At 49.1% G+C, this 16,034-nt stretch overlaps 1 protein-coding gene across 1 annotated transcript in view; it reads left to right on the plus strand.

The window, feature by feature from the left end:
• Positions 1-16,034, plus strand: part of ME1 (malic enzyme 1) — a 1,525,515-nt gene that overhangs the window by 618,054 nt on the left and 891,427 nt on the right. Inside the window, exon 5 of the mRNA XM_069235609.1 lies at positions 1,594-1,755. Within this exon, the coding sequence (XP_069091710.1) occupies positions 1,594-1,755 (162 nt within the window). The remainder of the gene's footprint in view (positions 1-1,593; positions 1,756-16,034) is intronic.

Genomic DNA, 16,034 nt, shown 5'->3' on the forward strand with positions numbered 1-16,034 from the left:
CAATTTCTCCTTTGAAGTAGGCCTACTTCAAAGTAAAGTCTCTTCTGAATGTGAAATCCTGCCTTGCCCAGGCCAGGCCCCAGACACTCACCAGGGGGTCGGAGACTGCATTGTGTGACTACAGGCACAGCCCTTTCAGGTGTAAGTGACCACTCCTCCCCTCCCTCCTAGCACAGATGGCCCATCAGGAAATGCAGATTACACCCCAGTTCCCTTTGTGTCACTGTCTAGTGTGAGGTGCAACCAGCCCAACTGTCAATCTGACCCAGACGGGGAATCCACAAACAGGCAGAGTCACAGAAATGGTAAAAGCAAGAAAATGCTCACTTTCTAAAAGTGACATTTTCAAACGCACAATCTCAAAATCAACTTTACTAAAAGATGTATTTTTAAATTGTGAGCTCAGAGACCCCAAACTCCACATGTTCTTCTGCTCCCAAAGGGAATCTATACTTTAATCAGATTTAAAGGTAGCCCCCATGTTAACCTATGAGAGGGACAGGCCTTGCAACAGTGAAAAACAAATTTAGCAATATTTCCCTGTCAGGACATATGGAACACATTACTATATGTCCTACCTTAACCAAACACTGCACTCTGCCCTTGGGACTACCTAGGGCCTACCTTAGGGGTGCCTTACATGTAAGAAAAGGGAAGGTTTGGGCCTGGCAAGTGGGTACACTTGCCAAGTCGAATTATCAGTTAAAACTGCACACACAGACACTGCAGTGGCAGGTCAGAGACATGATTATGTGGGTGGCACAACCAGTGCTGCAGGCCCACTAGTAGCATTTGATTTACAGGCCCTGGCACCTCTAGTGCACTTTACTAGAGACTTACTAGTAAATCAAATATGCCAATCATGGATAAACCAATAACATACAATGTACACAGAGAGCATATGCACTTTAGCACTGGTTAGCAGTGGTAAAGTGCTCAGAGTTCAAAAGCCAACAACAACAGGTCAGAAAAAATAGGAGGCAGGAGGCAAAAAGATTTGGGATGACCCTGCATAAGCAAAAAAGTCCAACACTAGGAAATTAGTTGCAGCAGGTACTCGGTTTCCTGATGGAGCGTCACACAGAAAAAACAGGGGCTCACATACGCCTATTTACATTGGCATTCCTTTTTATGTAGCTGAAACGTAGATGGAAATGCTGGACCTCTCTATAAAATATGATGATGAAATAATTCACACTTTTATCGATAGATGAGTTGGACAGGGAATCTCTTCCTAATTTAGCACAGAATGCAAGATGACACAAAGGTGATTTATTACTTACAGATGTTCTTTAAAGAGATGATAGTGTTGGCAGCCTATTTTTGCTCCCTGTGTTTAAGAGGGCTGGAGGTGGTAGGGTGTTTCCTATCTTTTTTTATGAATGAATATCTGCAAGTATCTACGTTGGGAGTATTTTCATAAAGTTTCTAATAAGCTTCTCAGTTCATACCATTCTGCTACCATATCTAAGATGTTTATATTTTGTAGAACTAGAATACCTTGGATTACATCCCTCTTTATTCAATTTAAGTTTTAATTTTGTAGTTCACACTCTATAACGCAATTACAGATTGTTTCTTTTTTGTCCAAAGGCTGTGGTGGTGACTGATGGAGAACGCATTCTAGGTCTTGGCGACCTCGGCTGCTATGGAATGGGCATCCCTGTTGGTAAACTAGCTCTTTATACTGCATGTGGAGGGGTCAATCCCCAGGAGTGTCTGCCTGTCATATTGGATGTGGGGACAGATAATGAGGTAAGTGCCTTCCCTTGGTAGATACACATTTTTCGAAGTTAATTATGCTGCAAATTACAGCAAAATATATTAAATCTGTTCTGAAATTGTGTTTTGTGTTCAGCACTAATCCATATGTTTCCTGTTTGCTCAACTATTTATAATGTTAAATCAAACATTTACAAAGGAATAATTTTGGATCTAAAGCATATTTCACGGAACGTGTAGGTTTCATTAAAGAAAATCAATTCAATAGTAAGGATGTATCTTAAACCAAGGTACTTTTGAACATTATGCCGTGGACTTGAGAAGGACACTTTATAGAGTAGGATGTGCATTATTTCCTTTATCTGGGTGCTTGGTTTTGTAGACCTTTGCCAGACATGCCTTTCTGTGCCCCTACTAGGAGCCACTACTTGGGTATTTTCTCAGGCTTAAAGAATACAAACAGATTTCTGTTACTCACTGGGTCACAGATAACCATGTCCGTGTCCCATTGAGGAGTCAGACTTTGCTTGGATTTTCTAATTTGACTAGGAAAAATCCGAATAGCATTTGGCTTCTTGCTGGAGCATAGACATGCATGTCTTTACTACACCAAGGAGCCAGATGCTGGCAGGATTTGTTTCGTCTAGGAACAAAAATTGGTAAGCATCTGGCTCCTTTCGGCCAGAAGAAGGGAGTCTTTGAATCAGGAAGTAAGGAATGGAAGGTAAGCAATTAGGAATAATCTTAGTCCGACTCCATCAAATCCCCACCACCTGGTTCATTTAATCTGTTGATGAGGTGGGATGAATCATAGGGGGATCTGGGCTGCTCTTCCTGCCCTCTCTCCCACCTATGAAAAAAGTGGATTGAGCTGGTAAGCTTGGCTGGGGGGCTGGAGCAGTATTAGCTGCCCCCAAACCCTCCTCTAACCCCACCCTCCAGCTAATCCATAAATAGACCTAGGAAGGCCTCGGTGATTCCCCCACCCCACTCTCCAGGCCCATCTGATTTGTGTGCGATGTCACTGGTGATTCAAATTAATACTAAGGAGGCAGCTTGGAAGTGAGCATCGGGCCACTGGTGGTGTAAGGGTGAGCATTTTGTGCCTGATTTTCAATCACAGAACCAGGGAGCCCCCACAATCATTGAGTCCACCAAGAGTTTCTCTATATCAGCACATTTTAAAGTGAAGCGTGAGGCCATCTGTTCAACAGCTAAAATGTAGCCAAAAGTGGATAATTAAACAAGCATATAAGCCAAAATACATCAGACTGATGAAAAGAATCAGGATTCTGGAAAGGCCAAGTCAAAATCCAGATCTCAGTGTTTTGATCCAGCAGAAACTTGCATGACAATTTTAAATAGCAGTGCTTTTCCTATTGTTTACCTTTACACGTGTAGGGTATGTAAATTGTGTTTTTAAATACATTAATTAATTAATTCATAAACAAAATGCCGGTATATCAAGGCCAGACATGTTGGCTTTTCCACAGCTTGGTTAAAATGCATCTTTCTGCCTAGCTATTTTATAAGCATTGATAGCAGAGCCTTTGTCCTAACTTATCAACCCATAACACACTGAGGTTTTTAAAACTGGGATATATGAATAGTTTCAATCACGAGTATCAGGAATTTGAAAGCTTAGTGCTAAACCTAGTTTAAACAACTCTTCATGTATCATTTCCACCCAAAACTTGGGAATAACAGCTCGTCTCTTGTTTGCCCCGTTTTGACTTTCAAGACCTTCTTTGTTTTATGGCTGCTTTTCATTTCCCAGATAAACATTTGCTATGAAAGTGAGTTGCTTGATTTTTAATAATTTTTTCCTTTGAATTCTGAACTCGGAGTCCGCAGCACTGCTATTCTGACCCTGTATGGGAATGGCAAATTAAATAGGAGCAGGGGGTTGAGAGCGTTTGCTGAAGTTTCAGACATTTCCAGCTGACAGACAGTCTGTGACTTGAAAAATGACCTTGCTCCTTAAAGTAGCTTGCACCGGTTCCTCGAGATTCCTCCTGACCTCTCTAAATCCACATGTAGTCGGCAACTTAACGTCAATAGGCTCTGTTGTACTCTTCTCCACAAAAAACACCTCTTTTTACAGAGCACAGCAGTCATCCCATTGATTGATGGTATTGATAGACATCGTTCTTTTGCATGAAGCTGCCTCAAAGGAATACTTAATGATATTGTCTTAAATCATCAAAAGGCATACACTCAGCTGTCATCTAAGGGCATTGCCCCATGCATCACATAGCGGTCAAAGTTTCCTTAAACCAGGACTACATAACAATCTGACATGAAGTTTGGAAATCCTACTTTCTGCAGACATAGGGGAAATTAGCATGACTGTATTTTGAAATTACCAGTTACTTTAAAGCAGTATAAATGACGGAAATGTTTTTCTCTCTACATAGCTACATAAGATCTAATTCATGCAAATGTGAAATTAATACTTTTCATTGCACGGGGCTGCAAATAACAGTTTCCATTCCATTTTACCATTTAATCTTTTCCTTGTTGTCAACTGTGACTTCAATAGTATGTTTAGAATGTAAGCAGTTCAAGTTCATCCTGGCTTCTGTCTCCATGTTGCTATTGTTCCAGTCAGCAGCAACAATTGACTGAAAGTCTCTCAGTAAGTACTGAGATGCACTTCATTCAGGGTACTCTGCTTCCAGGCATATATGCTGTTTGGGGCAAGGCCATGAGATTCAGTTGTAGCTCTTAGACTTAGGGGGTTATTCTAACTTTGGAGGAGGTGTTAATCCGTCCCAAAAGTGACGGAAAAGTGACGGATTTACCACCAGCCGTATTACGAGTCCATTATATCCTATGGAACTCGTAATACGGCTGGTGGTATATCCGTCACTTTACCGTCACTTTTGGGACGGATTAACACTCCTCCAAAGTTAGAATAACCCCCTTATTCACAATAACTTGTCGTATTGAAAAATCCTTGAGGAAATTCCATACATCTGCTTCTCTGGTAGATGTATTAATCAGAAGACTTTTTGATCAATGAAAGCTACCCCTCTTTATACCTGAAGTTCCTTTTGATTGGTGCTTACTTAGTTTTGTCTACGGTTACCAGACATCTAAATAATAATCTCAAATTCATATTGAATATGTATATTTTTTCTTCTTGCTCAGAAGCATTTGAGTGCTGGTCGATATTTGACTAAAGTAATGTAATTTGGTGCCTACTGTGACACAGATTGCCGTGCAAATCGTTAGATGCCTGTTATTGTTTTCTAAACTACCTAAAGCCATTGCTCAAGAGCAACCTTTGATTAGATGCAGGCCAGTCAGAACCTTTTGTGGAGCCTTGGGCAAGGCTTAGATGAAGATCAAAAGAACCTGATTACAATCAGGGCTTTCCCACCTTGACCAAACTGTGTGACCTTTAGCATTTTGCTTACTTCACTGTGCCCCGTTTTCCATGATCATCAGATCAGGATTTAGGGGGTCATTACAACCCTGGCGGACGGTGTTAAAGGTGCGGTAATACCGCAAACAGGCCGGCGGACAAAAAAAGGGAATCATGACCATGGCGGAAACCGCCAACATAGACAGCCACTTTAACACTCCGACCGCCATGGTGGTACAGACAAGCAGCGTGGCGGTCACCGCCAACAGACAGGCGGAAGACAATGTACCGCCCACAGTATCACAACACGCCAATCCGTCACCTTTTCCGGGGCGGATTCACCGTGGATAAAAACACGGCGGAAACAGCTTTTGCAATGGGAAAACGCTCACCTTCTACACATCCCACGAGGAAGGAGGTCACCATGGAGCCGGAATTACAAATCCTACCTGCCCTTGTCTTCCTGCTCATTTACGAACACCAGCAACGGCGGCGGCGAAGCGGCGGTGAGTACTGCACCTACGACATAGGGGAGGGGAGGCAAAAGTCAGGGGGGGACACACGAAACACCCCCACCCCCACCCTTGCACATTATAACACACACAGCTATGCATGTCAAAACATCACAGTAACAACCCCCAACCCCCCCAGAAGAATGCAAAGACCAAAGGAAATCAGTCGAAAAATTGTAATGTATCAAAATGCAGTCACCAAATATATACAGATATATATATACACATTCAAAAGTATATACATTACGAGAAGTAGTGCAGGTATGGGTAAGACTTTACGACGCATCTTTCCCCACCTCGGATTTCCACACAAGGTGCAAGCTACCATCTCACTTGTACTATCCAAACTGGATTATGCCAATAGCCTCTACCATTGATCATCTCTATCTGTTATGAAAAAACGACAACGTATCCAGAATTCCACAGCCAGGCTACTACTGCATATAAAGCCGCAAGCCCACATCTTCCCTGCCTTGAGAGCACTACACTGGTTACCCGTTGCCAGAAGATGCACTTTCAAGCTGCTTGTATCACCCACAAAGCTATACATGGAACTGGACCGCTTTTTTATCAGAAAGAAAATGACCAAATACATCCAACAAAGAACCCTCCGCTCACGACTGGCACCCCGCCTTAGAAGACCACCATACAAGAAAAAGACTATAGGTGGTACATCCTTCTCCATCCAAGCAGCCAAACTATGGAATTCATTACCCCCAACTATAAGAGCCACAGATAACTTTCTTGTCTTCAGAAAACTACTCAAGAGTTGGCTCTTTCCTTCATAACCACCTTTTTCAAACAACTATGAACTGCATATGCCTATGTGGATAAATATTTTTATCAGATTATATGTATATTTCTATTTATTTATAGTTTCTTTGGAAAATATGTATTGCTACTATGTCATAACAATAAAATACACACACACTCCTTAAACCTGTCTGACTAAGTATTTTTTTACCCATGATTTTAATTATGTATTGTATGTGCATATGTGTGTGTGTGTGTGTGTGTGTGTGTATATATATATATATATACATATATATATATATATATATATGTATGTGTATGTGTATATGTTGTTTCTGTGCTTGGCATGTTCGTGGATCATTGCATGGCTCCTGGTTTTTTGGGGTTGTTATACTAGATATCTATGAATTCCTGCTCTCATCTTATCACACTTATCCACTCTTATGTCATGTCTCTATCAAACTATCCTCCATTCTCACTCTGACTCATCCCAAATCCCTTCTACCACTTTCATCTCCTAAATATCTCTGCCTAAGCTCTTCCCTCCACATCTAACTCACCAAACCTCACTCTACCTCTGTGACCTCCCACACAACCCTACTAAATTCTCCTGCATTCATCTCACCCTCCTACTATGCTCTCCCTAACCCTTCCACATACTCTTCCCCCTCCACCCCCCTTTACTCATCCCAAGCCTTTGGGTTGAGTAAATGAAGGATATACTCCCAATTAACACCTCTGAATTTATTTCCTCCTCCACCCCTCCATTACTCCAGTCTAACTAACAAACTCTCATATCCGCGGCTCAAATTAACTCATAATAATACTAAAACTGTACTCATTATTTAACGATACTAATCCATCACTAATTCTTGTTGGGTTCGGGAGTAGCGTGCTACTCATCGAAAAGCGCTTCGACGCCTCGTCAGGGGTAGTAAGCGCTATATAAATACGATTACGATTACAATTACAATATCAATGTCCGTGCACCACTGGTCCAAAAATGCATGGGCGAGGCCCACAATAGATACCTGTCCACAAACGGAGAGAACATTGTTGGGGCATCAGATCGAAATACAACAGGCATCTAAGGGGAAGGGAAGGGGAGGGCACCTCAGCCGGATTACAGCACCACGCCAGATCCACGATGGGGCTCCATGCCCATTGATGTATCCTGGGGAGTGTAAAGCCACAGTCTCTCAAGTCTCTACAGTGGGTGGGTTGCCCACTGAACAATCCTGGGGAGTGCAAAGCCACAGTCTCTCAAGTCTCTACAGTGGTTGGTTTGCCCACTGAACAATCCTGGGGAGTGCAAAGCCACAGTCTCTCAAGTCTCTACAGTTGTTGGTTTGCCCACTGAACAATCCTGGGGAGTGCAAAGCCACAGTCTTTCAAGTGGATAACAGTCTCCACTGGTTCTGGAGGGGGAATGGTGCCCACACTGCATTTAGCTCCCCGTGACGGTTCCTGTACCGTCACAGTCCCAGCTGTACATGGGAAAACGATGCTTGATGTGGCGGTGTTTCCTTGTTCAGCGGTGCTTTGCCATGGTGGTCTCTGATCTGTTCAGCGGTTCTCTGCCCTGTTCAGCGGTGCTGTGCCCTGTTCGGCGGTCTTCACCATGGCGGTGATTCCCTTGTTCAGCTGTGCTTTGCCATGGCGGTCTCTGCCCTGTTCAGCGGTTCTCTGCCCTGTTCAGCGGTGCTGTGCCCTGTTCAGTGGTCTTCACCATGGTGGCGATTCCCTTGTTCAGCGGTGCTTTGCCATGGCGGTCTCTGATCTGTTCAGCGGTTCTCTGCCCTGTTCAGCGGTGCTGTGCCCTGTTCAGCGGTCTTCACCATGGCGGTGATTCCCTTGTTCAGCGGGACTTTGCCATGGCGGTCTCTGACCTGTGCATTGGTGTGTGGCATGATGGTCCCTCATTTTCCAGCGGGGCTGTGGCAGCCGGGGCCCTCCGGGGCACTGACTCCGGCGGTGGTCTCCTGACCAGTGACAATACTGCTGCCCTCCAGGGCACTGACTCTGGCGGTGGTCTCCTGACCAGTGACGATACACCTGCCCTCCTGGGCACTGACTCTGGCGGTGGTCTCCTGACCAGTGACAATACTGCTGCCCTCCAGGGCACTGACTCTGGCGGTGGTCTCCTGACCAGTGACGATACTGCTGCCCTCCTGGGCACTGACTCTGGCGGTGGTCTCCTGACCAGTGATGATACTGCTGCCCTCCAGGGCACTGACTCTGGCGGTGGTCTCCTGACCAGTGACGATACTCCTGCCCTCCTGGGCACTGACTCTGGTGGTGGTCTCCTGACCAGTGACAATACTGCTGCCCTCCAGGGCACTGACTCTGGCGGTGGTCTCCTGACCAGTGACAACGGTGCTGTTGGTGGCGTCCCGGCCGCCGGGGAGGGGGGCGCCCTTCTCTGCCGTGGTGCTCTCACCAGACTGTGCAGACTTCCTCTGGCCCTTCACCACCTTTGGAGGAGTCACAGCTGACTCTGCAATCCCCCTGGGACCCTTGTGAGCAGTTTTGCCGCCCGGAGTCTTCACCCTGTCTCGTCAGCCACTTTCCAACTTGAGATGCTTTACAGGGGGTGGACTGGCAGTGCTTTGGCTCTGTGTCACACTGCCTGCCCTGCTGGCCGGTGCACTCCACACACCTGTAACACGCACCACTGGTACTGGAGTCTTTTTGGCTGAGGCGCTACTACGGGACTTATGAATTGGAGGGGTGGGGATGGGGGCAAAGAGGTCAACGTTGCTGAGGGAGAGTTTATGACGAACAGTGGGATGGGTAGCTTGAGGGGGTCTGGGAGTGGAGGAAGAGGAGGTGGTTGTAGGAGGTGTCACTTTAGGTGTTTTGGGTGCAGGTGTAGGTACTGGAGGCTGTTGTGAGGTAGATGGATGTTGGGTGTGTGGGTGCCTGCGTTTGTGTACTTTGGGAGGGGGCGTCACAGACACACTGGGAGAGGACACAGGGGACGTGTAAATGGGAGTGGGGGTGGTGAGTGCACGTGAGCGGGGTGTGGTGCTGGGTGTTCTGGTGCGAGTCCTAGTGCCTGTAGATGTAGGGCATGCAGGTGAGAGTGTAGACGACACTGGGAGGGAGGAGGGAGACGATGAGGAGGGGACACAGTGGAGGCAGTGGATGTTGCTGTGTCTGTATGTGGGTGATGCTTGTGTGAGTGCCTGTGGGATGTGTGGTGCCTATGTTTGCCTGAGCTACTTTTGTGTGTTGACGTGTGTGCATGCTTGTCTGTTGGTGTGTGGGATAGGCTGGGGTACAGGGGCTTGGGTCTGGGTGGAGGAAGTTGGAGGGGGGAGGCTAGACACAGGGATAATGGCTGCCATCAGTGCTGAGGCCAAAGATTGCAGGGTTCGATGAAGGGCAGCCTGACCAGAATGAATGCCCTCCAGGAATGCATTACCCTGTTGCAACTCCCTTTCTACACCCTGGATGGCATTCACAATGGTAGACTGCCCAACAGTGAGTGACCTGAGGAGGTCAATGGCCTCCTCACTGACGGCAGCAGGGGTGACAGGGGCAGGGGCTGAGGTGCCTGGGGCGAAGGTGATGCCCACCCTCCTGGGTGAGCGGGCACGGGGCAAACGCTGAGGGGCTGCTCGGAGGGCGGTGCTGGTAGGGGAGGTGGCGGCTGTGCCTGTAGAAGTGTGGGGCACAGATGGTGCTGCCACCACAAGGGAGCTCCCATCGGCGGACGAGTCCGTGTCGCTGGTTGGTGATCCGGTGCCCGACGTGAAGCTCCCCTCGCCCTCCGTCCCACTGGTGCATTCTGAGTCTGTGGTGTGGCCCTCCATGGCCATGTGGGATGCAGCTCCCTCGTGCTCCGGTGCCACTGTACCTCCGCCTGATGATGCTGATGCACAAAAGAACAGGGAGAGCAGAAAAAGGGGGGGGGGGACAGAAGAAAGACAGGTTGAGTGCATGGCATACCGCTACCGTTGGTGGACAATACAGACACAGCAGCCCCCTGCACTACGCCGTGCTCCTGGCCTCTACAGATGCAATTCCTGGGATATGGCCTACATCGCTATGGTGGACATCTGCACACATGGATGCCACAGGGGCATGTATACCTGTACTTGTCACTCTACTGCGGTGGGGTGGAGTGCCACATGGCCTGCATTACGGAGGGGCCTAGCCTATGGAAGTCGCCCTGGCCTAGGGAAACCCACAGCCCTCCTCCCACACCTAGACCCCTCAACTGCGCGCAAAGTCCCCAGAATGAGTGTGTACTAACCCCCTTGTGTCTGCTGTGATGCCCTCAAGCGCCCATCCAACTCAGGGTAGGCCACCGCCAGGATCCGGAACATCAGGGGGGTCATGGGGCGACGAGCACCCCTCCCACGTTGGGAGGCCATCCCCAGCTGAGCCTCCGCCGTCTTCTTGCTCCAGCGGCGAATGTCCTCCCATCTTTTACGGCAGTGGGTGCCCCGTCTCTGGTGGACCCCCAGGGTCCGGACGTCCTTGGCGATGGCACACCAAGGGGGTGATTCTGATTCTGGCGGGCGGCGGAGGCCGCCCGCCAGAATTCCGCCCCCATTATACCGCTCCGCGGTCAGAAGACCGCGGAGGGTATTATGAGTTTTTCCCTGGGCTGGCGGGCGGTCTCCAAAAGACCGCCCGCCAGCCCAGGGAAAAACTCCCTTCCCACGAGGATGCCGGCTCGTAATCGAGCCGGCGGAGTGGGAAGGTGCGACGGGTGCAGTGGCACCCGTCGCGTATTTCAGTGTCTGCAAGGCAGACACTCAAATACTTTGCGGGGCCCTCTTACGGGGGCCCCGCGACCCCCCCTACCGCCATCCTGTTCATGGCGGCTTTCCCGCCATGAACAGGATGGCGGTAGGGGGGGTCAGAATCCTCATGGCTGCGGAGCGCGCTCCGCAGCCATGGAGGATTCAAACGAGCAGCGGAAAGTCAGCGGGAGACCGCTGACTTTCCGCTTCTGACCGCGGCTGAACCGCCGCGGTCAGAATGCTCGTTGGAGCACCGCCAGCCTGTTGGCGGTGCTCCCGTGGTCGGTGGCCCTGGCGGCCACCAGCCGCCAGGGTCAGAATGACCCCCCAAATGTCCTTCTTCTGCTGGGCGCTGACCTACATGACATGCACAGGGGAAGAAGAGAAGTCATTAGCAAGAGCACCGTCGAAGTGAGTGGCCCCCATCCCTGCCCTTGCCATGTTGCACATGCATTCACAGTCCTTCATGTTCACTGCACTCTGCCCCCTTCCCTCTTACAACCAGCCCTCTCCACCCAGGCATAGCCCATACAATGTGCTCCCTGTGTACTTACCTGTTGGTCTGGAGGACTGTAGAGTAGCGTGTACTGGTGGAGGACCCCGTCGACTAGCTTCTCCAACTCCTGAGCAGTGAAGGCAGGGGGCCTTTCCCCAGACGTAGCAGCCAATGTCTCTTCCAGACCGGAATCCTCCGGTGTACCGACCGCTGGTGGACCTGTTGACAATGGAGGAGCGACATTTACTCATCACCTACAGGTTTGACCGCGCCACTATCCAAGAACTATGTACCCAGTTGGAGCCAGACCTGATGTCACCAATCCGCCATCCCACAGGAATCCCCCCTCAAGTGCAGGTGCTGTCAGTGCTCCATTTCCTTGCAAGTGGATCGTTTCAGACAACAGTGGCCATGGCATCAGGGATGTTCCAGCCTATGTTTTCCAACGTGTTGTCTAGAGTGTAGTCTGCCCTGCTGAAACCCGTAAGGAGCTACATCGTTTTCCCTCAGGTGGAGGATTTGCCAACAGTCAAAGGTGACTTCTATGCCCTTGGACATATCCCCAACATCATAGGTGCTATTGATTGGACCCATGTAGCTCTGGTCCCCCCCACAGGAGTGAACAGGTGTACAGGAACCAGAAGAGTTATCATTCCATGAATGTACAGATGGTATGTTTGGCAGACCAGTACATCTCGCAGGTAAATGCTATGTTCCCTGGCTCAGTGCATGATGCCTACATCCTGCGCAATAGCAGCATCTCTTTTATGATGGGTCAACTCCAGAGGCACCGGGTGTGGCTATTGGGGGACTCTGGTTACCCCAACCTGTCCTGGCTATTGACCCCAGTGAGGAATCCCAGGACCAGGGCAGAGGAACGCTACAATGAGGCCCATGGGCGGACTAGGAGGGTGATCGAACGCACCTTCGGCATCCTGAAGGCCAGGTTCAGGTGCCTGCATATGACAGGTGGTTCCCTATTTTACTCACCAAGGAAGGTGTGCCAGATCATCATCGCCTGCTCGATGCTTCACAATCTTGCCTTGCAACGCCAGGTGCCTTTTCTGCAGGAGGATGGTCCAGATGGCGGTGTTGTGGCAGCTGTGGAGCCTGTGGAGCCTATGGACAGTGATGAGGAGGATGCTGAGGAAGAAGACATAGACAACAGGGAGTCAGTCATACGGCAATATTTCCAGTGACACACAGGTGAGAACAGTTTTCTTTTTACCATTACATTCACTTTCACACTTCTACCTCTATCCTGTCTGTCAGTTCATAGCAGTATTTGGTCACTGAGTTGTACCTTTCCATTACGGTTTCACAGGTGTGGTTAGCAACGTGTGTCATCTGCTTGCATCCTTCAAGGACTTGTGATGTGTGACATAGGTATGTTGGCTTTAAAATTGTAAACGCATGTTGACACTGTCATTGATTATACATATTTACCAAATCACAGACTGACTCCAGATTATTTTGTGGTTCAAGGGTGTTTATTTCAGTGCTCAGAAATGGAGGGGGGTAGTGATATGGTGATGGGGGACGGTGGAGGAATGTCCATGGCAGAGTCCAGTCCATTAGTCACACAGGTGCACTGCCCATATGGGCATAGGAAGTGGAGATGGGGCAGTTCCAATCGGGACAGGGTAACAAAGTGAGACAGTGGGAGGACAATCAGGGTGGTCTCATTTCCTGGCGGGGGTCTTGCCATCTTGCTCTGTCCTGTTCCTGGATCTCAGGGACTGCTTTCGGGGTGGTTGTCCGTCTGCAGGGGGTGGGATGCTGGTGTGGTGGTCCTGTGGTGGGGCGTCCTGTCCACTAGCGCCGGCAGAGGTGGTGGGCAGTTCATCATCCATGCTAGTGTCAGGGGCCCCTTGGAGTGCCACGGTGTCCCTCATGGTCTTTTGTATGTCCTTCAGCACCCCTACGATGGTGCCCAGGGCGGAGCTGATGGTTCTGAGCTTCTCCCTGAACCCCAAATACAGTTTGTCCTGCAGGCGCTGGGTCTCCTGAAACTTGGCCAGTACCGTCGCCATCGTCTCCTGGGAGTGGTGGTAGGCTCCCATGATGGAGGACAGGGTCTCGTGGAGGGTGGGTTCCCTTGGCCTGTCTGCCCCCTGTCGCACAGCAGCCCTCCCAGTTCCCCTGTGTTCCTGTGCCTCCGTCCCCTGGACCGTGTGCCCACTATCACTGCCCCCAGGTCCCTGTTGTTGTTGGGGTGGTGGGTTATCCTGGGTTCCCTGTAGTGGTGGACACACCGCTGATTGACGTGTCCTGGGTACGGAGGTATGGGCCCGCTGGGTGGGTGCTGTGCTGGTGTTACCAGAGGGTGGAAGGTCAGTGTTGGGCTGTGCCTGTGCAAGGGGAACCGACTGTCCTGAGGCCCACGATGGTCCGGGCTGGTCATCAGGATCCAGTAGGACAGAGCTGCTGTCGTCAATGTGGGCCTCTTCTGTGGGTGGAGTGGAGTTGTCTGGACCCTCCGGTGTGATGACGTTCCGAAGTGGTCCTGCAGGGATATAAGAGCATGATTAGTGCATGTGTGTGAGTAATGGTGTGCAATGGGTGGGTGTTTGTGTACCCCAGTGCAAGCATTCCTGTGTGTGGGTTTGTGTGAGGATGGTTAGGGGGTTGTTATGGGTATGTGCAGTGAGCATGCTTTGGTGAGGGCTGACCATGCTTTGTTTTTCCATGCGGGGCTTGGTGTTGGGATGGGTGGTTTGTGTTATGAGTATATTAGTGAGGAGTAGGGGAGGGGGTGAGGGTGGGGGGGTGTGATGGCATGCAGGTAGGGTGGGGGATATGATAGTTGAGATTTAACTTACCGGTGTCCATTCCTCCACCGACTCCTCCGAGGCCCTCTGGATGCATGATGGTCAAGACCCTGTCCACGATTCTTTGCCATAGCTCCATCTTCCTGGCTATGGATGTGTGCTGCACCTGTGAGCCAAATAGCTGTGGCTCTACCCGTAGGATTTCCTCCACCATGACCCTGAGCTCCTCCTCGGAAAACCGGGGGTGTCTTTGGCGTGACATGAGGTGGTGTGGGTGATGTGTGGGGTGGTGTAAGTGTTGATGTGTGTGGTGATGTGTAGTGGTGTGTGGTGTATTGTGCGTGTAATGTTGTATGGGTGATGGTGTTGTGTGCCTCTGTGTGGTGGGGTTCTCAGTTGCTGTGCTCTCTGTCTATCTGGCCTTCGTCTCTGATTTTTGGTCATAGGGGTTTGTGGGTGATGTGGGTGTGTGTTTTATATTGTGTTGGGTGTGTGGGAGTGGTGTTTGTATGTGTATCAGGTGTGTGTACTTTGAATTGTCCAATGTGGCGGTGTTTTGGAGATGTGTGTGTATTTTGAGCCCGGCGGTGTGTACCGCCAATGGAATACCACGGTTGAAAGACCGCCCCGTGGATTCGTGTGTCAGGATAGCATGGGGTTTCTGTTGGCGTGACGGTGGAGGTTTTGTTTTCGCCAGTTTATTACTGACCTTTGGTGTGGGTGTCTGAATTTCGGCGGATTCTGAGATGTGTTTCATAATAGCAGTGGCTGAATTCCGCGGCGGTGTTTTGGCGGTCTTCTGCACGGCGCTAAGCGCCTTTTACCGCCAATGTTGTAATGAGGGCCTTAGACTATGTAAACACATCTCTAGTATGCTGCTGTATAACAACAATAACAACCTTGTATACTGCTGTATAAGAACAATAAAAACCTTATATGAGAGGCACAAGACAACTAATTTGATGCTTTGATCACTAAGAATATCGTCATCAGGACAGGCAGAGGAAAGAAGGAGATACCCATCTCCTAGTGGCTGAATGGTGCACTGTCTAATCCAGAAATCTGTTTTCAGTCTAGGCTTCCCAGTTTAACCAATCTGTGTCACCCCACGCAGTTACTGTACTTCACTGTGCCTGCTTTTTTATGATCATCACATCTGTGAGTACCTTGCAATGATTCAGTTGAGGGCGCACAGCGTACAAATCCTCTCTGGTATATGGTTGTATAGACCATAATGTTACTCCATCTTTAGCAACAGTAAAGGTCATATAGGAGGCACAAGAGGAGTTACTTGCCTCTTTACCCACTATTAAAGTCATTGTTAAAGCAGAAGAGGGGTGGTTCCTCGTCTAAGAAAGACTGATAAGTGCAGTGATATAGTTTAATAATGTGCTAAAATTAAACAATCCAAAATGATAAAAATACACAGTTTTAATTTAACAATTCGTACCTTAGGGTCACTGGCAGTCAGCAACACTTGCAGGGCAGGAGATTCATGATGAACAAAGAGGAGGATCTCTTTGCTCCTCAGCCTCCACAGTGCTGCTTTTGCTGACAGGAATCCTGTTACAGGATAGAACACAGGTAGGGCCACTACAGAGAATTATCAGCCCCCCTCGCCACCATCAACACCACTGCCCTTTTAACCCTAGT

Source organism: Pleurodeles waltl, chromosome 5 (genome assembly GCF_031143425.1).
Source record: "Pleurodeles waltl isolate 20211129_DDA chromosome 5, aPleWal1.hap1.20221129, whole genome shotgun sequence".
In the NCBI taxonomy this organism is placed as follows: domain Eukaryota; kingdom Metazoa; phylum Chordata; class Amphibia; order Caudata; family Salamandridae; genus Pleurodeles; species Pleurodeles waltl.